At 44.5% G+C, this 22965-nt stretch overlaps 1 protein-coding gene across 1 annotated transcript in view; it reads right to left on the reverse strand.

The window, feature by feature from the left end:
• Positions 1–1191: 1191 nt before the first annotated feature.
• LOC311225845 (lisH domain-containing protein ARMC9-like) overlaps positions 1192–22965 on the reverse strand; it is a gene marked incomplete at both ends in the record, with an annotated part of 110099 nt that continues 88325 nt past the window's right edge. Inside the window, 5 exon segments of the mRNA XM_084311238.1 lie at positions 1192–1311; positions 6372–6422; positions 9625–9671; positions 11765–11855; positions 12448–12522. Coding sequence (XP_084167364.1) covers positions 1192–1311; positions 6372–6422; positions 9625–9671; positions 11765–11855; positions 12448–12522 — 384 coding nt within the window.

Genomic DNA, 22965 nt, shown 5'->3' on the forward strand with positions numbered 1-22965 from the left:
ATTGATTGATTGATTGATTGATTGATTGATTGATTCATAATTGTATTTTCGTGTCATGCACACAAAGTGCCCAACCCTCATGGGTTTATAAGACACCAAAAGTACTGTTGCAGGGTTGGTTAACCGGCATGTGACAGAAGCTGATAGAGCATGAAGGCTGCCACTTGGATACGTGACAGTGGCATATCCAGTGGCATAATGGGGATAAGTGATCATCCCAGTTGGCCTCCTATTATTAGATTAGATGAAATGTATTGTCATTGCTCAAGTATACTGTACACAATACAACAAAATGAAGTCGGCATCTAAGCAGAGTGCAAAGGAGTAGTGAAGTGCATTGCAGTATAACATGTACATATGTGTATATGAGTATATATGACGAAGCTACCGAGTGAATATGCTAAGCTAGCTAATGTATGCACAGTATTATTATACACAGTGGTACAAGTATGGATACACTATGGTAATAAACCATACTAGCCAATGGTTTAACTAATGCCATGTAGGCATGGATATAGATACAGATACACGATATAGATAATGCATTTATGATATTGTGATATAAAGCTAGGGTTTGTCCGGCAGAAGTAGAATGCAGAGGGTTTATAGCACGATCGAATATCATTTTTTATTGGTAGAGTTGGGGATTCGTGGGTGGAGTCTGTGAAAAGCGGTAAATGAGATGTCGGAAAGAAGCATTGAAAGGCAGTCAGTGGATTTGGTTGCGGAGAAATAATGTCAGCTGGGGGCCAAAGTAAACAAAGGGTAAGACTATTCATTTTCTTCTCTGTTGTTGCTGTTTCATGTGTGATATTGTTATCAGGAATTGTTCTATTTTTAACATGAGGAAGTTCGGCGTGTGGGTATCATGGACAATGGGGAAGAGAGGTGCCCACTTGATAACCCTGGTGTTATGCTGACTCTCACTGCCTATATATCTACACGTTGGGTTATAGTGGCCATCAGGGGCCACATCAAAGGGGCACGGCTCTGTTGGGCCATTATGGGCCACGTAATACATTCATAGTGTGTAATTCCTACAAAGTATTTATAGGCATGTTAGACTTTCTTTTGGCAATGGGAGTGGGTTTCTTCACTGTGCACTTATCCTTATCATTAGGACACAAGTATGTTGTGTTTTATCATAAAAGAAAATGTTTGTTGAAATGTGTGTGTTCAAGAGTACTGAACCTACAAGGCGTGGGTGCTACGGTGAGACCCTGGGTTGACCGGTCGTTGCAGGGGCTCGTCGACAGACTGGTGAGGCGGCGGGGCAGACCTCCTCTTTACCTTCGCCATGTTGGTCATGATCTAGAAACGCACAGACACAGACACATAACACGTTTACAGTAAGGACTCGGCCAAGTCCCCCTGTCCGAGTTAGCCCGTCCCAAGATAAACCACATAACGACTGATCCCTTTTTTCTAAAGCACCATACCACGGCACCTGCCACAACTGGGTCCTTCAACCAGGTCATTTAATAAACCATACTAGCCAATGGTTTAACTAATATGTAGGCATGGATATAGATACAGATACAGGATATAGATAATGTGTTTATGATATTGTGATATAAAGCTAGGGTTTGTCCCGTAGAAGTAGAATGCAGAGGGTTTATAGCACGATCGAATATGATTATTGGGAGAGTTGGGGATTTGTGGGTGGAGTCTGCGAAAAGCGGTAAATGAGATGTCGGAAGAAGCATTGAAAGCCAGTCAGTGGATTTGGTTGCGGAGAAATAATGTCAGCTGGGGGCCAAAGTAAACAAAACGTTTTCTTCTCTGTTGTTGCTGTTTCATGTGTGATAGTGTTATCAGGAATTGTTCTATTCTTAACATGAGGAAGTTCGGCGTGTGGTGTGGGTATCATGGACAATGGGAGCTGGCTTGGAGGGGGTGGTTCTGGGACGCTGGAACTAACTGTTGAGCACCTGCCACAACTGGGTCCTTCAACCAGGTCATTTACTGACACACTGACACAAAACCACACTTTCCTCTCAGGGAGTGTCCCCTGTCCCTCTCTCTCACACAACACACACACACACACACACAGAGAATCACAGCTAATAATAGGGGTGTCATAATACATCAGCCATCATAGGTGTGCGAGCTAGGTAGCCAACTCCACAGGGCTAATTAGGCCAACGTCAAAATGTATCTAGGAGGTGAGAGGAAGGTGTTGAAGTTAATAATAAATAACGTGAAACAGAATAATTACTCACGGTTCTTCTCCTTGCTGCTTTCATCTAGTTACCATGTGTGACGGGTGTGTTTAGGGCTGTGGTTTGTATGGCTATGTTCACACTGCAAGTGCTCAATTCTGATTTATTGCTCAGATCAGATTTTATTTGTTTGGCTGTTTAAATTTTTTTATAAAAATGTGACCATTATCAGATTCCAGTGTGAACTGGTCACACTCCTGAACTGACCTGCATGCACAAATAAAGACGATGGGCGTAAAAATTATTGTGACAAATGTTGACGTAAAAGTTGAAAGTCACATCACTGTTCAGACTGAGGTCGCATTGCAAAAAACTCTGACCTGTATCTGATTTAGGACCACAAATCAGAATTGAAAAGATCAGATTCCATGTGATTTGTGCTGCTCACACTGTTTACACAAAATCTGATCCGAGTCACATTATGCTGTAAAGTAATTCAGAACTGGTCTGTAAAATAATTCAGAACTGTAATTGTTCTATAATGTACCTTAGAATGGGGGAAAGACCTATGGCTCTGACAGCTCTAAACATCTAAAATACTGCTGTGCTGAAGCACTTTTATATGTCTATTTTATGTGTATCAGTGATAATCAAACCGTAAATAAAGAGGCCTCTTAACTCATTCAGCACCGGGGATTATCCATGGCCATGTGGTCGCATTGCAACACGTTAAAATATAGGACTGAGTCACCTTGTTTGTAGAGCTATAACTATATTCTATATTATAGCTATGGATACAATACTATGGCCCATTTGACATCACCTATCTATCGTTCAATATGTTAGAAATAATGAATTTTTCGATCCATACGTTCCCGTGTTATACCGTGGTGAATATAAGTATACGCTATTATCCCGAAATCAAATCTATATCATAGCTATTATGTTCCATCATGAATGCATGAAAGGGGGGGGGGTCGTTTCTGATTATTTGATTGTCAGTAACGGCATTCGCATTTAACACTAAAAACGGTTATCAGCCTGATTGGTATGAAAGCATTGCAGGATCAAGCAAAAATGTACGTCAAATTGTCCTTACCGGTGGCCAGGAGTATTCCAAAAATAATATTCCAATTGTTTGATCGCCATCTGGTATATCCAATGTCCATTTCGTCGACGGCATAATCCACCACAACATATGGATCGGAGATATTTGACACGCTTCGATGGAACCGGCAGAACGGCTGCTCCCGCCTGACAAGGAAACATGAAACCGGAGACCTGGGGCCATCCCACAGAGAAAGATACAAGGGTAGAAAGGGTGCTCGATACCGCCGTCTAGCATGATGCGGCTGGTATTGCACTTTCACATTCTCATGATGATTCCCCATGTTAACCCCGAGTCCGTGTGCCTGTAATGAATAGAAATATCGAATAAAATAAATAACGATCAAATAACGAGTATACTCGCTGTTGGCGTTCAACGATTGTTTCAAGTTTCTTTAATAGTTGTCATACAGAAGTACAGAATACTTTCATACAAAATGCTTCTTACTGTTACGCTCCAGAGACTGTGCTAGACAAGATAGTATCAAATAACATAGTATAGCATGTAGTTTAGAAGAAGAAAATGAGGTCACAGTGTTCGGTATAGACATATGTACAATGTTCTGAGTTACCATATAATATACAATACTATGCAGTGTACTAATGTACAGTACTATATAGTGCAAAGCAGAAATGGGATGAGGTACAATTTAGGTACAATTTACAGTAAGGTGTACGAGTTGTAGTGCAATCCTTCATCAATAAATATAAAGTGTGGGGAGTGGGTGCTACAGTGTGTTTGTTTAAAGTGGGTGTGTGCTATAAAGTGTGTGGAGTGGGTGCTACAGTGTGTTTGTTTAAAGTGAGTGTGTGCGTGTGGATGTGTGTGCTATGTGCGTTTGGTGGTTGTTGTTGTGTAGGGGAGGATCTATGGTGGTTGTTGTTGTGTAGTGTTCATTCATTGTTCGTTTAGCAGCCTGATGGCCTGGGGATAGAAGCTTCTTCTGAGTCTTTCTGTGCTCGCCTTGAGACTCCGGTATCGCTTGCCTGACCGCAGCAGTTCAAAGAGGCAGTTGTTCGGGTGACTGGAGTCTTTAATGATTCTCTTAGCCTTGCCCTTGCAACGCTTGTTGTAAATGTTCTGGAGGGTGGGGAGCCCCCCTCCAATTGTGCGTTCGGCTGAACGTGTCACTCTTTGTAGTCTGCTTCGGTCTTGTGCAGTGCTATTCCCAAACCAGGAGGTGATGTTGCCGGTCAAGATGCTCTCTATTGTACATGAGTAGAAGTTCTTAAGGATCTTCTGACTGACTTGGAACTTCCTTAGGCGCCTGAGGAAGTAGAGGCGTTGTCGTGCCTTCTTCACAACACTGTCAATGTGTGTGGTCCATGTCAAGTCCTCGGATATGTAGGCTCCGAGGTACTTAAAGCTGTTGACTCTCTCAACCGGTGCCCCGTCGATGCTGAGGGGGCTGTAGTCCTTGACCCCCGACCTCCTGAAGTCCACAATCATCTCCTTTGTTTTGCTGACGTTCAGGGAGAGGCTGTTTTCCTGGCACCATCCCGCCAGGACCTTGACCTCTTCCAGGTAGGCCCTCTCGTCGTTGGCAGAGATCAGGCCCACCACCACTGTGTCGTCAGCAAATTTGATGATTGTATTGCTACTCCGCTGAGCCACACAGTCGTGTGTGTACAGGGAGTAGAGGAGGGGACTCAGAACACAGCCCTGGGGGGCCCCTATGTTGAGGGTGATGGATGAGGAGGTGCAGTTGCCTGCTCTCACCACCTGGGGTCTGCCAGTCAGGAAGTCCAAGACCCACTGGCAGAGGTCATAGTTCAAGCCCAGGTCCCTGAGCTTGGCTATGAGTATGGAGGGGACTATGGTATTGAATGCCGAGCTGTAGTCGATGAATAGCATTCTCACATAGTTCCCCTGCCTCTTGTCCAGGTGTGATGCTGCTGTGTGCAGCACATGGGCTATGGCGTCCTCCGTGGACCTGTTGGGGCGGTATGCAAATTGCAGGGGGTCCATGTTGATGGGGAGGGAGGAGCAGATGTAGCCCTTTACTAGCTTCTCAAAGCACTTCATGGCTATGGAGGTGAGAGCTACAGGGCGGTAGTCGTTGAGGCAAGCAGGCTTGGATTTTTTGGGTACAGGGATAATAGTGGACTTCTTCAGGCAGGTGGGGATGACAGCCTGTTCTAAGGACAGGTTGAAGATGTCAGTGAATACTGGGGCCAGTTGGTCGGCACAGACTTTTAGGACGCGGCCGGGGATGCCGTCCGGACCTGCTGCCTTCCTGATATTCACTTTTTTAAAGGTCCGCCTCACCTCATGCTCTGTTACCCTGAACACTGCGCCTCCATCAGCAGCCGACCCCCCCCCCCCCCCCCTTGCCGTGGCTTGTGAGCTGGTGTTGTTATTACCAGCATCAAACCTCGCATAGAAGGTATTGAGGTCATTTGCTAAGGAGATGTCACTGTTCAGTTTGAGGGAGGCGCCTTTGTAGTCTGTCATCGTTTTGAGCCCCTGCCACATAGCTCTAGAGTCAGCTTGTTCAAACTGGAGTTCAATTTTATCCCTGTAGCGCCGTTTGGCCTCTGACACTGTCCTCCTTACGTTGTATCGCGCCACCTTGTGGTCATTCATGTTGCCTGCCACTAGGCCGTCGTTGTATGCTTTGGTGCGCTCTCTCAGAGCTTCACGGACGGATTTGTCTACCCAGGGTTTTTGATTTGGGTAAACTCTCATTTTGGTAGTGGGGATTGTTTCTTCCACCATAGTACAAATAGCCCAATAACGAGTATACTCGTCGTTGGCAGTGAATGAGTTAAGATGTTAGATCCTAATATGAAAAACGATGTGATTTAATGTTCTATGCCTTACCTTGACTTTGTCAATTTCGCTGCTATCTATTTTATGCTCATTTTATGCTTATTTGATTTCATGTATGCACTTTATGCTCTTGATCTGACAATTCTGTGCTCATTCTGTGCCTGTCTTTTTGTTTTACTGCTGTAAAACACTTTCCCTGTTTATGTAATATAATTTGTGGAACCAAATAAAGTATTAAAATGTGTGTGTGTGTGTGTGTGTGTGTGTGTGTGTGTGTGTGTGTGTGTGTGTGTGTGTGTGTGTGTGTGTGTGTGTGTGTGTGTGTGTGTGTGTGGTTGGAGCACTTCCTCCTTGTCAAGGTCCACCTCCATCAGATCTTCCTGTTGCAACACAATATAACAAAATACAGTTACGTACATAAACGGCTTAATGACTGTACAAACCTGCATATAATCCTTTTTACATATCTGTAGATACTATATCTATATCTGTACATATCCCTTACCTACTCTTACTAGTTACACTACAACCCTCACTCTCTATTCTCACTAGTTAGTTACGCTGCTGGCCAGTATGACTTACACCATAGTGTCTTTATAACTGTATCAACTGTACATATTAATATTACAACTCTGTACGTACTACATAGTATACTGATAAGCACTATTATACAGTAGTATACATGTATATATTTTATACCCCGTTTAATCACCTGTACATTGTATATTACTATCGCACTTCACTGTTACATTTTCACTCTGGTTGGATGCCAAACTTATTTTCGTTGTACTGTACTTGTGCTGTATAATGACAATACGCTTGAATCTAATCTAATCTAAAAGGAAAAGGCCTTTCATAGACCTGTTCAGAAACACTGACAACATTAAGGGCCGTGGACCTTCGTCATCAGTGTTGTGACCAGAGATAGGAGCCCGTAGCCCTCCTCCACCCGCCTTGATTACCAACGCAGTTGCTTTACCGGCTTAAGTGGCCAGATATAGGGAGCCCAAAGCACGGATTTGGGGGCGAATTTGGGGACACGGGGGAGAAGGACCGAGTCCAGCGGGACGACAGCCGAGGGGAAGGAGAACCGGCCTGGTCACGCCCAGTGATAACACTGTTGGATTAAAATATATTTGAATACACACGGTCCAATGGTCACATGGTCCCCAGTGCCCTAGCCCATAGCCCCCCCCCGTGCTACCTTATCTAGTTAACCCACTTTCCCCGAAGAATTCAACCTGCCAGTCCCATCGCCATACAGGCAGGTGGGCGACACCCAATATCTATGTCACGGTGAGATTGTAATCTACAGGTTTGGGAAGAGGTCAGATGTGGAGCTGTTGTTATTTTGTTTTGTTTTGCGTTGTTTTGCTGTTGTCACTCACACTCCCTCCGCCTCCTTTGACAGCTCTTTTTGATGCAGACGTGCAGGTCTAATGGCTGCGGTAACAAAGAGTGCTACTAGGTAAGCAGGGTGGGAAATGAATAGCAGCCATCAGGCCAAACACTGCTATACTGTATCTGTGGCTGTTAGGTTTGCCCATTCAGGGTATCTCACGATTCGATTTTGATTCTTGGCATCACAATTTTATTTAATTCGATTTTTTCATCAAGATTATCTAGGGAATCCAGTGGATTAGATTGTACAGTAGATCACTATTAACCTTGTGTTACAAAGCTTTCCGCTTGGTTGCTCTGTACGATTTAGCAAGCTGATGACTTGTAGATCTAAGATCATGCAGAAGTTTAAACATTATCACCAGACTGAAAAGTGACATTTGCTCGATTATTATTAATTTTTTTGTTTTAGATTTAGATTATTTTAGATTATTTCCTTCATCCCTTAAGGTCCCCTGAGTTTGCTCTGAGGATGATAAATCTGCATTTTGCTATCATGCCCATGTAGCTCATAGAATGAACTCCAACAGTCCAAAAAGCTTAACATTCTCCCCTCTGTTGCGGAGTTTAAAACATTGATCTCCAACCTTTGTCAATCAAGTTGTACGTGTTTTAATCGATTTGTCATCTTTGCCTTGTCTTGTTGTCTTATTGTTATGATTTGATATGCTGTGTGCATTTCTGTATTTACATTCGATATGACTGTAAATGAGGGAAGCCTCAGTTGCCTTTTGAGTTTAAATAAAAAGCTTGAACTGAAAATGTAATGGTGTTTCCCCAGAGCCGGCTCGTTTGCTTGGTGGTCACTGTCGGGTGGGGGTTGGCGGTGTACACTGTTACTCCAGCTGTGTTGTGAAACTACCCAGGGGGTGGCGGTGGGTCGTCTGTGTAACGAGAGTCAAGCGGATGAGATGACTGAGAGAGCCGTGTCAAGAGCCTCCAATGGATTCTTTGACCCCAGTTGGAACAGTGTAGGAAGAAACCGGTCCCTGAAGATTGTGTGTTCTTCCAGCACGCTCACACACACGTGAATAGACCCTTTTCACAGCAGCCATTTTGACGTGTCATAGCAGGGTAAACACAGGTGTAACTGTTCCATTTGAGTGTGCCAGAGCCATTCCAGTGAGTCAGCATGTATGGTACCAGGGTCCTGGCACAGCTAAATGGAATGGAAACGTAATTAATGTTATTAGTTACACCTGTGTTTACCCTTTTTCCATTTAATTTCAACCTTTATTCAAAGTAGTACGTTTCTGAGGTTTCCCTCATTTACAGACACGACGATCATACGAGTACACAATAAAGCAATATTGACAGAATATGAAACACAAAAGATTAACACAAAATAGGGGTGTAAATATTTGACCCCACAACGATTCGATTAGATTACGATTCTTCAGGCAACGATTCAATGCATCATGAAATCTCTTCATTTGACCGCGATTCGATTCGATGCGATTCGCATTAGATCAGAACATACTGGACCCTAACAACAATCCAGTCATTAGATCAGAACATACTGGACCCTAAGAACCATCCAGTCATTAGATCAGAACATACTGGACCCTAAGAACCATCCAGTCATTAGATCGAGTTGAATAGGTTCCAATATTCCATTCTTGCCGTTGTGTCCTTGGGCAAGACACTTAACCTACTTGCCTCGTATGAATGTGTATGCATGTGAATGAATGTTGGTGGTGGTCGGAGGGGCCGTAGGCGTTGATTATTCGCCACGCTTCCGTGAGTCTGCCTCAGGGCAGCTCTGGCTGCAATTGTAGCTTACCACCACCAGTATGTGTATGAACGAATAATGGACTCTGTGAAGCGCTCTGAGTCAGAGCAACAGTCAGTCAGAGAAGAGCGCTATATAAATCCAATCCATTATTATTATTATTATTCTAACAGATATAAAGAGGTTGCTTTAAAAATAAACAAATACCAGTGTTTGTTGCACCTTTCTGCAAGAGAAGGCCAAGGCTATCATACAAGGCACAATGGTGAATTCCCAACCCTGCTATGCCACATCAAAATGGCCAATGTGAAAGGGGCCTATTTATGAACCAACAGAAAAAGTTAGCTTCCTGCCCTGTGTGTGTGTGTATGTGTGTGTTGGTGTTTATGGCAGTGAAGGTGGTGGTGGGGGATTTCAATTCCCCTTGTGTCTAGAGGGTGCAGCCTTACATCATCGTCATCCTCTTCCTCATCTGACTCCGCCCCCTCTTCTTCATCTAGCAAGGAAACAGTCAGAATAAACAAATAGGCACAAATGTATCCAGCATTCCAGCTCTACAGCTTTGACCTGCTCACATGAAATGATGGATGGGAATTCAGACTAATTTCTCTGAGGATTCATCTCACAGTATGTAATGTAACAAACAGACTAGACTAATAAATAACACAACTAAGATGCTGGACAACTAAGTTGCTGGACATTGACTCCATCCTTTCCCTGGTGGGTTAAATATCTACACTATGTGAATTACAATTACATTTAGAATAGAATAGAATAGAAATACTTTTATTATCCCGTGGGAAATTTGACACTGCAAATCGCTCAACATTTAAACATTTAGACAGGACAGGTCACGAATTAGAATAATAACACAAATCAAATCAAGTTGTCTAGGATAAGAGTAGAGTAAAATAGAATAAAATGGAATAAAATATACAGTAAATAAATAAATAAATAAATAGAGTAAAAATATACTGAGCATGGGGGAAGGGGGGGGGGGTAAAAGGTAGTAAAAACAACAGAAGCAGTGTAAACAAATTGGTCAATATAATTAACTATCTAACTAACTGAAATATATATTCACAGTATTCACAGTGTCACATAAGGTGCAGTATGCATCAGGTAGTGTTATTGTCCTCCTTGGGTTCCTATTAGTCCTAGGTCAATGTCTGGCAGCAGTCGCTGCCCCCTGTTGTGGAGCCTGGAGGCCGCTAGTCGCGACCTCCTGCCACTATGGAGCTGCCGCTCTGTGCTCAGTGATGCAGTGAGGCACAGTGATGCATTGTATAGTCTGATGGCTGTTGGAATGAAGGATTTTGTAGTCTGATGGCTGTTGGAATGAAGGACTTCCTGTGCTGTTCAGTGCTGCATTTGGGTAGTGTGAGCCTAGCACTGAACATGCGCCTCCTGTCAGCCAAGTCTGTGTATAGTGGGTGGGAGGGGTTTTCCCTGATGGCCTGGAGCTTAGCAAGGCTCCTCCTCTCCGCCACCCTCGCTAGGGAGTCCAGCTCCACCCCAACCACGCTACTGGCCTTCCTGACCAGCTTATCCAGCCTGGTTGTGTCCCCTGCTCTCAGTCCGCTGCCCCAGCAGGTCACAGCGTACAAGAAGGCGCCCGCCACCACCGACTCATAGAACATCCTCAACATCCTTGTACAGACATTGAAAGATCTCAGCCTTCTGAGGAAGTAGAGTCGGCTCTGGCCCTTCTTGTACAGTGCCTCTGCGTGTTTTGACCCGTTCAGTTTGTTGTTGATGTGCACACCGAGATATTTGTACACCTCAACCATGTCCACATCAACTCCCCTGATGGAAACGGGGGTCACAGGTGCACTCCTCCTCCTCCCCAGCTCCACAACCAGTTCCTTGGTCTTCGCCACATTTAGCTGCAGGTGGTTTTTATCGCACCATGTGACGAAGTCCACTACCAGTTCCCGGTATTCCCTCTCGTCACCGTCCTTTATACATCCCACTATCGCAGAGTCATCAGAAAACTTCTGAAGGTGGCAGGACTCTGACCGATAGTGGAATTCGTTGGTGTAGACAGTGAAGAGGAAGGGAGAGAGGACTGTCCCCTGCGGGGCCCCGGTGTTGCTATTTTTGTATCAATATATCAATGGGGTGTGGTCTGTATGAAAACAAATTCCTAAGGTAATCCAAATGTGTACATCCTGAAAGTTATGAAAACACTGTAGAATTAACAATAATCTGTCTTTTCTCTTCTGTTTCTGCTGTTGACTTGAGTATTAAAAATCGTGATCGGACGATTGTTTGCTGATATATATGCATCTGCCTAGTTTTGCTCATCTGGCAGATGCTGATAAATAAACAGAAATCTCTGATATGGGCCGATATACCGCGGATCCCTAGAACTATGAGACAACTCTCTAAAGTGCGAAGGCACTCACAAAAGCCGGGCTGAAGACGGCACACCTAGTTACGGACGAGACATTAACCTTCTGTGTGTTGTCGCAGTGAAAGGGTTAACCGTTTGGTAGTGTGGCAGTGAAAGGGCTAGGCACCTCCTCTATTCTCATCTAAACAACATTGAGCCAGCCTCGCTCCAAGTGTGACAGGCGGGAAACTGACCTGAGTTCAGCTGTTTGATGATGAACTCAATCTGCCTGTGGAGCTCTGGGTTCTCCTCCTTGCTGTAACAGCTCAGGATCTCCTCCACACTCCAGACACACAGGAACCACATGCATAGAAGAAGGAGGGAGGAGGAGGAGAAGAAGAAGAAGGAGGAGGAGGAGAAGGAGAAGGAGGAGAAGAAGGAGGATGAGGAGAAGAAGGAGGAGGAGAAGGAGAATAAGAAGGAGGAGAAGGAGAAGGAGAAGGAGGAGGAGGAGAAGGAGGAGGAGAAGAAGGAGGATGAGGAGAAGAAGGAGAAATAACTCAGTTGTCATTTGATTATCAACATTTGTTGCTGGCCTTCCAAGGTGTGGTGTGTGTGTTGATGTAATGGAATACTGATACCAGGGTTGAAAACCAGGGTAAAAAATAAATAAATAAAAAAACAGAGACTTAAGGCAAAAATGACCTCCAAGAGTTCATTAAATGCCCATGACATTATGATTAAGATAAGATGTTCCTTTATTAATCCCCCTGGAGAGATTCAGGGTTCATTCAAAACTAGGCCTTGACTGAAAAGGGAAAAGTAGCGCTTGCTGCACTTAGCCTGCACACATCAACAGTGTCATAACTCAGTTGTTTACGTTCCTACCCCTGGACTGTTACCCCCTGGCCAAACAAATCCACGTCTCTTATCTCACCATCTCCCTGGCTTCCTGCCGCACAGAGGGAATACACAGGATACTGTAAAGGGCTCCGTTCACGTACGTACGGTTCTGTGAAAGCAAACACATGCAGCACACGCAAACATCAGGGCCTCCAAATCTGGTCATTTCAAGCATAAAGCAACAACAGCTACTACGCTAACTTTCCAGCGTGAGGGGGAACAACAGTGTAGGTATGAAGAGGGAAAATAACATTTACAGGACGGAATATGAATTGCATGAATGAATATGAATTTGTTTACGGCTTTGCTGTGCTGAGGCACTCCCACAAAAGGTGCTGACTAAAGGTAGACTAAGGCCATAATCAAGATACAGGATGATCACGCACTTCTCTCTATGCAAATGTCATTTTATTAGACCAACATGTTTCAGCAGAGTGCAATATACAGGCAAATACAGGCACAGATGCCTAGGCAAAAGGTGAAACAAAAAGAGGAAAGTGATTTAAATAAAAACAAATTAGGATACTTTTCAGGTGTAGAGTCCCACAACAAAACATAGAAAGCGCTAAAATGGCTTGGGGACACTGCTACGTGGATACGTCTGGAGGGCTTCTTCCGCTACAGGCCTGTCAGTCACATCAATGGGAGGGAGCCAACACTCCTAGCGGCTGTTAACTTCCACCAGGTTGCTAGATCTAGTGCCCTGCAGGATTACTGTGATTTAGTTCAGTAGTTCTTAGAAAGATAGTTCAAAGATGAAGCCGGCTATTCTCGGTCCTCACGCCACAATGGTGGAACGAACTTCCCACCACAGTCAGGACAGCCGAAACCAGACAGATTTTCCACCATCGACTAAAAACACACTTCTTCAATCAATATCTGAAAGGAAGAAAATTTCTCAAATAAACTTTGTACTGTCTTTTACTATCATGCACTTTGCAACTAAATAATCTTCCTTGCCTATATTACTACCGACTATGCTAATCTGTCTTTACTACTATGCACTCAAGACCGTAGCACCCAAGTTCAACAGTGTTTGATGAACAGTGTTACTTAGCTGAAAGAGTTCCTGCTGACCTGTTGTACAGAACTTGTAGACGCTAAATACAAATGTTGAGATTGTTGGTGAACAACTAACTTTAGGTTAGTTTTAACATTAGCTAGTAGCAGGGATGGATGCCATTGTGCAAATGCAGGCAGCTACAGGCACTCAAGGAAAAGCTGCTGAATTTAATCGGCAGGAGAGAGAGAGCTCGTCAAAGCCGTATATCCCTGTGGCTGTGGTGTGGTCATATAGGCCTGCACAAAAGTGCAGCTCGAACTACCTGTAGTATTAAATTAATTGATTGCTGTTTAACTTGTCCATGTCCAGTCCTTTCGATTAGACCACTGTTCATTGTAAACAATGATGCATGTAATTATATTAACGTTACTGTGTGTTGTTGTAGCTATGTTAATAAATTCTGAATGGCATTAACGTTAGTTGGGTATGATAGAATTGAATAGCATCAACGCTAGCTGGCTGGCTACAATGAATTCTCACAAGCTGGCATCGTAAAATATCAACACCAGCCATGGGTATACTGTTTACTAAATTGTGGAGGCTTTTAATCGTCAAGGTAAGAGGATTTGATGGCGTATGGCCGTATGCTATGGAAGTCTTCGCCTGCGGCTCCACTTTGTTGAAATGATAACTAGGGCTATAGGATAACCACCGGTTAATTTGCGATTTTTTATTGGTTTGTCATGACAAACCAATTACATAATCCAACATATGTTTAAGAAACTAACATATTCCAGTTAACGGTATATTTTTTTAATGATTTGTATCATTCGTTACGACGAAATCAATACTTCCATTTGTTCAAATATTATTATATGACAGCCTAAAGGCTTCTACATGCTACAGCAACTGCGACACGACTGCGACACAACATCGACAACGCAACAATGTTGCAGACACTCTGCCTTTATGCTTCTGCAACATCCCTGCGCAGCTTATGCAACATTGTACCCCGTATGTAGCTAGGTTCCCTAGATAGATGACACTTCCCTTCTCAACCAACCCATTGATAACAACCCATATAATAGCCGTGTTTATGTTTGTTTTTGCTTGTGTTCTTGTATATAGTGTTAGTGTAATATACTTATATTTAGTTTGTTTGTTACGTTTGTTAGTTCGTTAGTTTAAACTTTAGGTTTGTTGTAACGTTAGTTTAGGTTCGTTTTAACGTTAGATAATGTACAAAATAAACGTGTAAATAAAAAGGGGCTTGTGTAGTCCGGTTCTGTGTTTTTGAACTAAGTCGCTTTGGATAAAAGCATCAGCTAAATGACTAAATGTAAAATGTGAAATGTAAATGTAAATGTAGTGTAGCAGTTGACCCTGCCAGACGAAGTGGCTTTTTACAGGGCTCTCCGAGACACAGGCAGATATACACATGAAGAGGTGGCAAGATGGTACAAGCCAGAGCAAATGGAAACTTGTCATGACAGGTGAAGCTGTCCTCAGTGGCCCGACTGATTACCTCAACGTGCAACACACCTGCCACACCTGCTCCCAGGTCTGATCAGCTTAACCAGCCATCCTCACACCAAACCAGCCATCCCCACACGACAGATGCATCTCATTCAATAATGAAAGGAACACTTCACCCAAAAATCTATTTGTCACCATGTGAAGCATTGCATTCATAAAAGAAATTATAATAATAACAATAGCCATACTTGATGAATTTGAATTAATGGAGATTAACACATTGAGTGCCGACGACGAGATTAGTCGTGTTAACTCGCCATGCGTTGAGTGCCAATGACGAGTTTTCTCGTCTTTTTCTCATTTTTTATTAGCAATATCCATACATTTTTCATCCATCCAGCCTGACGTTATCATTGGAAATGGGTCTGAGCTCGAAAAGGGCAAATACCGCCGCCTATTATCTCCCGGATGGTAATGCACATCATTGGATTGGATTGGGTGGGCATGTGCATCAGAAAAAAAGTCCGGTCCAGGGTTTTCCCTTCTCTGGCAAGCAGTATCGTGTTATCACATTCACTGGCGAGGCTCGGAGCAGCGTTGATTATGTGTTTTGGTGCTATAACATTGGATCAATAAACGCGATCAATATTTGGAATGGCGATCAGGAATTGGATTCATCTTCAGAACATCTGATGTGAGGTAAGGACTCTATTTTATCAGTATTGGGTTAATCAGATGTTTTTTTCTCAGCCATCGCAGCGTGTCTGTGTGTGTATGACGTTAGTGCTGACCAGGTCATGGATAATATATTTTTCAGCCCGCTTCTCTAGCGTGCATGAGTACACATATACTATCGATAATCTAGCGTTTATTTGAAAACTATTCATAAATCAGCCGAAAAATGTCAATGTGTTTTGTGTATTCCACTAAAGAGCTATTATCGCGGAATTTCTCTGGAATTACTAGAACTCTCCAAAACGATACTCGTATTCAAAATGGTATAAAACGGAAATGTACCAATAAAAAAACAATCCGTTGTCGACTGCAAGCAAGTCATTGATAAGCGAGGGGTGTTTTAGACCCATAGCCATAATTTAAGATATAGTTTAAGCCTTCGCAAATTTCCCGACCTCCCATTGACTTCAGTGCTGGCACTCTAGCCCATTATAGGGTCAAAGGGGCGTGGCACTCAATGTGTTAAGATTAAGTTTAACAACAGCAAAACTATATCAAAACATCTGTTTACTAACTACTACTCGTTTATCCAGTCGTGTGCTCAGTACTTCCCAAACACATGCATTTTCGCAAGACTTTGCTAATGAAAACCTTTCTGCAATTCTGCCTGGACAGCTCAAAATACTAATAAAGACCGTTCGTTGACCACTGTTTGGCGTTGGTGGTGTGTCATTATAACCGTGCTGTAATATGAATGCCTTTATTAGTTGTGTTCGATTGGCTATAATATGATTTTTAGAGGCATCTATTTTGTTGTCGGTATTAGCCTAATACCGACAACAAAATAGATGCCTCTAAAAATCATATACTATTAGGTAGCCTATGAATTACATATAATAGCAGCCATAGCCTACATTATGCAACAGTAACTTGCGCATATATAATAGCACAATGCACAGCCCTGCGAACCCTGCACAGTAAACTAACTTGATCATTAATCTAGCTGTTGTATCTTTACGCTTATGAAAACATTAAATTATATGTTTTCATTGCATTAATAGCCTATATTCTCAAATGGCATTTAATGGCTATCTGACTCCTCGTCGCTATCCTCGCGGACGGACCAGTGTATACCTTATATCATATTCCTATTCATATTCATATAATATAATAGTTTACTCTATCAGCATACCAGCATGTAATACGTTCTGAGTGTGTATCTACCTCAACTCCTTATTATTTTGCGCATAGATTGCAGAAATACGGGAACGTTTTGATTTATATTAAAAGGCTTTGACATTGTAAAACTAAATACGTGGAATTCTGTAAGCATAATACAAGTCATATCACCCACACGATATATGCTCTGTGTCCAGAGCATGTATGCTTTTCATTCATTTAAGACACATTATTGCAAGGGTTTTGTAATACACATACACCCTCTGTTCTCATTGCAATGCGTTTTTTATTCTTTCTTATACAGTAGGAAGGGGGAAGAACACTATATCGTGGGTGTTCATATGACTTGTATTCTGCTTACAGCTTCGAAATTCCACTTGTTTCGTTTAACGTAAAGCCTTTTAAATATAATCAAAACGTTCCCTGTGTTTCTGCAGTCTGTGTGCAAAATAATAACGAGTTGAGCTAAGCGGAGCGCAGTCAGTCAGTACACCCCGTATATTCCGATAACGCTATATAAACCATGCTGCATTCATTCGGAGATAAATACCTATTATTCCAAATGCTATTTATAGGGTTATGACCATAATTACACTACTGTTGCTATTTTACAATGAACTATAATGAATTACGGGGGTCATACAGAACACGCCAGTGTTGAAACTAATGCACAGAAGCTTATTTCCTTATTGTAATAATATATTTTACCAACGGGCGCCAGCTACGCATGCTCCGAGCTGTGCGTAAATATACGCACAAAGTCAAGCACAAGTTCAAATTGATAAGTCCCACACTTTGCTTAGAAATGATCATACGCAGGGGTTACGCACATATCTGTGCGTACGCAACGTTGATAAATGAGGGCCCTGATCTCTTTTAGTGCTAATGACATTGTAGAAAAGACGAGAGGTAGGCAGGTGAGCATAGATGGTGATTTAATATAGATAGCTTACAGGGGATGACACGATACAGCCTAGTCGTATTGCTGCTATCCTGACCGGTGTTTACTTTCTGAGTGACGTCAGAGTAGTACGGAGGCCGTCACGTATCAAGCGGGTGAGTCTTTTGAACAGTCTCTTGTATTCGGGCGTATTGTTGAGCGTCTGCCTCCTCAGTGACAGGGTGACTGTTGCCTTCGGGTTGGCCAGTCGGAGGTTGGAGAGTGATGTTGGGGTTGCAGGGGTCGCTGAGGTCACCCTGTGGCGGTTCCGGTTCCGAGACGGGAAGAAGGTGTCTCCGGTTCCTTCTGTACTCTCCTCCTTCTGACTCCACGACGTAGGACCTTGGTTCCTTACAGATGCTCTTGATTGTGCCCATCCGGTCGAATCCATGTGGAGTCTGTAACCTCACTACATGTCCCTGGGCCAGTGGCTGGAGGGGCCTGCTTGATCTGTCATAGCACGACTTCTGAATGCTGCGTTTCTTCTCGAGCTGTGCTTTGATAATCTTGTTGTCCTTTGCCTTAGGAACCAGTAGTGTCTTGCAGATGGGTAGGGTGGTACGTGTCTGTCTTGACATAAGCCGCTCAGCCGGTGACCCAAGTGACTGGTCACGTGGAACGTTACGGAGGTTGAGCAGATTTAGGAAGACGGCTGTTCTGTCCCATCTGGACCTCTCCATGAGTTGCTTCGCGCTGCGCACAGCTCTCTCCGCTAGTCCATTCGCCTGCGGGAACTCCAGGCTACTGGTCACATGGTCGAAGTCCCAGGCCGAGGGCCCCGTTGTCCGATATTACTTTGTGTGGGGCTCCATGCACAGCGAAGTGTCTTTTCAGTTTTGTTATCACTGTGTTGGATGTGATGTCACGCAGCAGGTCCACCTCGAACCAACCTGAGTATGAGTCGACCAGCACCAGGTGGTGACGTCCATTCCACTCGAAGATGTCGGTCGGTCGGTTGACCACGGTAAGTCTGGAATGGGATGCAGCTTGAGTGGCTCCCTTTGTTGGTGTTGTTTTGTGCTGTTGCAGACGTGGCATGATGCCGTTTTCTCCTCGATATCCTTTGCCATGGCAGGCCAAAACACAATGTCCCTCGCCCTGCGCTTGGTTGACTTTGTGCCAGGGTGGCCTCTGTGCAGGATCGTGATGTAGTCCATTTGCAGCGATTTGGGAATGACGGCTCTTGAACCCTTCATGATGACGCCATTGTCGATTGTGAGCTCATCTCTGAATGCAAAGTATTGGCGAGCCCCTGCCGGCAGCGTCGACTCCCTCGCAGGCCATCCGTGGTTGATGATGTTGCATATTTTCTGCAGGGTTGGGTCCCTTTCTGTGTGTTCCTTGAGCTCGTTCAGGCGTGATGAGGAAATGTGTCTCACTGTCATGACCTCAAAGTCTGTCTTTTCACCACTAAGCCGGTCTGTGGTTTGTCTGGGAGCATGTGACAACGTGTCCGCAAGATACATGTCCTTTCCCTTCTAGTACCTCAGCTCGAAATCGTACCTTTGGAGTCTAAGCATCATACGCTGCAGTCTGGCTGGAGCCGTGTGTAGGGGCTTTGACAGGATGGTGACCAGCGGTTGATGATCCGTTTCAATTTGGATGTGCTTTCCGTATATGTAGTCGTTGAATTTGGAGCACGCGAACACCACTGCGAGAAGCTCCTTCTCAATCTGCGTGTATCGCCTTTCCGTCTCCGTCAAGGTGCGGGATGCATAAGCGACTGGGACACCGTCCTGTAGACATGCCGCGCCTAGGCCATACTGGGAAGCGTCGCACGTGAGTGTGACAGGCTTGCGGACGTCGTAGTAGATCAGCGTGGGTGGGTTTGAGAGACACTGTTTCAGCGCATCAAATGCATCTTGGTGCTGCTTGTACCAACACCATTCCGTGGCATGGTGCGTTAGGTGTCGCAAGGGGGCTGAGATTTCACTGAAGTTTGGGACGAACCTGGCCAAGTAGTTTACCATGACGAGGAACCGCTGCAGAGCCGTTACATCTTCTGGTGCAGGCAGTTCGCTGATCGCTTGCGTCTTTGATGGGTCTGGCTTTAGACCCTGACTTGTGAACAGGTGTCCAACGTAGCCGACTTCCTTCAGTCTGAAACTGCATTTCTTGGAGTTGAGCCGTAAGTTGACTTCACATGCTCTGTCGAGGACTTTCCTGAGATATTCGTCATGCTCTTTCTCGCTGCTTCCTCCAACGATGATGTCATCGACTATCACTGCACAGGGGTATCCTGCGAAGATTTGCTCCATTGTGTGTTGGAAGACTTCACTGGCGCTGCTTATGCCAAAGGGCATTCTGAGGAAACGGAATCGTCCGAATGGCGAGCTGAATGTGGTCAGTAGCGATGATTTGTGATCCAGTGGTATTTGCCAAAAGGACCTCTTGGCATCCAGTGTTGAGAACACGGTTGAGTTTGGCATAATGTGCTGCTACTTCCTCCACGGTGCGCATTGGGTGATGTGGGCGTTTGAGCGCCTTGTTTAGGTCTCGTGGATCAATGCAGAGGCGTATGTCATCTGAGTTCTTCTTGTGGGTTGCTACCATAGAAGATACCCACTCAGTGGGTTCTGTGACTGGGGTTATGATGCCTGTGCTTGCCATTCTGTCCAGTTCCATCTTGACCTTCTCTCGCATAGCGACTGGGATCCGGCGTGCTGGCCTGACGACAGGTGTGGCCTCTCGGTCGATTTTCATGGAGTAGGTGTAGGGGAGCCTACCCACCTCGTCTTTGAAGAGGTCTGAATAGTCCGAAAACATCTTGTGTGAAAAACTTTCCTCGTCTGTCAGATGTAGCTGGTGTATCTCCTTGCTGAGTGTGACCAGTCCCATGCTAAGGCTGTCTTGTAAACCCAGCAGCGTCTGAACGTCTGGTTGCACCACGTGGAACTGTAGGGAGTGGGACTTGTCTGTTATGTAGCATGCTAGGGTTGCTGTCCCCAAGGTGTATATTTAATGTCCTCTGTAAGCAATCAGCCTCGCTGTTCTGGAACGATCCACTCTCTCTTTGTATTTCACTTGGTTGAACGTTTTGCGAGATATCACGTTGCACTTGGCTCCGGTGTCCACTTTGAGCTCGACGGGGATTCCGTGGACCTGGACTCTGCAGAATATTTCACTCTTTTGTGTCGCTGGTGATCCCACAGTATTGACTGTGTTCGTCGCTACTGTGACCCCATCACAGTAGAACGAATCGTCGCTGTTGCCTGACGATACTGTTCTGTCAATCTGGTTCACAGCGTGCTTTTTTCTGTATTGGTGTTGTTGATTGTCTCTGTGACTTCCTGGAGTGGATTTGCAGTACTGCTTGAAATGATTCATTTTCTCACATCCATGACACTGTTTGCCGAATGCAGGGCACCTTTCTCGTCTGGCCTCGTGGCTGCCTCCACAGTTGCTGCAGCTGGCTATGGACCGAGTTGAATGCTCTGTATTTGGCTTTTTCTTGTAAACACGTTCTTTCATTCTGTGCCGTAGGCTATCTACGTTGGTTGTGCTTTGCTTTGGTGCAGCCAGTGTCCTAGTGTGTTGTTCTGTCATTTCGTGGATCTGACATATCTCAACTGCTTTGGTTAAAGTTAGTTTGCTGTCACGGAGTAGTAGCTTTCTCATGCCATCATTCATTATGCCACACACAAGTCTATCTTTGATTAGCTCTTTGCGCAAATGTCCAAATTGACAGCTCTTTGCTTTGATTTTTAAATCGCTGACATAGGCTTCAATTGTCTCATCTTGTTTCTGGCTCCTTGTATTAAACTTGTGCCTTTCCATTGTGACGTTTGTTTGTGGATTACATAACTCACGGAATTTCCTTTTCAGGCACTCCGGGTCTTCTCTTGATTGTGCGGGGACTATTTCTTGTTCCTCCCCCTCTTCTCCATCGCGCACGGCTGCTGCATATACGAACGCCCGTTCCCACTCTATGGCTTCCGAGCCAGCCAGGTTTAGCAAGATGAAGTCTTGAGAGCGAGGCGGCTTGTCATAGAGTGCGGCAGCAATGAATATATCATACTCTTGCTAGAATATTCTCCAGTTCTCCGCAACGTGGCTGTCAAACACGAGTGGACCTGGTTTGCGGAATCCTTCCGCCATGCTGAATGTGAGTCTCCGGTTGGCGGGAGCCTCTCGTGCGTTATATAGCCTAGTTATAGGCTACCTCCTAAACCTTCACTTTTCACTTTCGGACGCGGGTTGACGACTGTGTCCACAACGTCTGACACCATGTAGAAAAGACGAGAGGTAGGCAGGTGAGCATAGATGGTGATTTAATATAGATAGCTTACAGGGGATGACATGATACAGCCTAGTCGTATTGCTGCTATCCTGACCGGTGTTTACTTTCTGAGTGACGTCAGAGTAGTACGGAGGCCGTCACGTATCAAGCTTGTGTATCGGACTAACACAATGCTCTACAGACATAACAGAGGTTTGAACTTGAGTTGAACTTGAACTCGTGTACTCACATTTTTCTTTAGTGGTTGCAAGATTCCACATTCCATTATTCCAGTATAGCAGTATGAGCTGGAAAATACTGCGGTTCCATAGCCTGAAATCTTATGTAGTACAGGTCCAAATTTGATAAAAATCCGTTATTTGTGTTTGAGAGGTTTTCGTAAATCAACACCAAATAATTTGTTCCCAAAATCCTTTTCTGCCATCCACCTCCGTGCGTTCTGAGGTCTGAGTCACAACTCGTGTTCGCTCGTCAACTTTCACCTACTTCCTATATTCGCACCCCCCACGTGGGGTAACGTTGGAAGGGGACACTCGTTGGCTACAACGCTGACCAATCTTTTTTGCCATCAGCTGTGATTGGTCAGTTCTCGAGTGTATACTGTCCGACGTGGGCATTTGACGCGCGGCCTGTAAAAAGACACTTGCCTGACATATCGTCATGTAACTCGAGAACCGAGACACGGAATTGGTCGAGTGAGGTGGCGTTCGAACGGCGCAAATAGATGTTTCGAAGAGTATATTATATGTTCGGTGGAAAATGCAGGCCTGAGCCGGTAGACGCTCGCAAAGTGCCGCAATGTGCGTGCATGACGGCCCGATTTCGGGCCAGTGCGGTTAATGGAGACCTCAGACTCGTGATTCCTGATTCAGTACAAAGATTTGGATCTTTAACGCGGATGAATCAGGAACCGCCCAGCTCTAATCCATTGAGGGTAACATGGGACATACAGCCAGTGGAGACAAGCCAGCTGAGATTGTGCTTGGCGTATTTAGTGTGTATGTGTATATGTGTGTATATGTGTGTGTGTGTGTGTGTG

This window comes from Notolepis coatsorum, assembly GCF_963971535.1.
Source record: "Notolepis coatsorum genome assembly, chromosome: 3".
Classification (NCBI taxonomy): Eukaryota; Metazoa; Chordata; class Actinopteri; order Aulopiformes; family Paralepididae; genus Notolepis; species Notolepis coatsorum.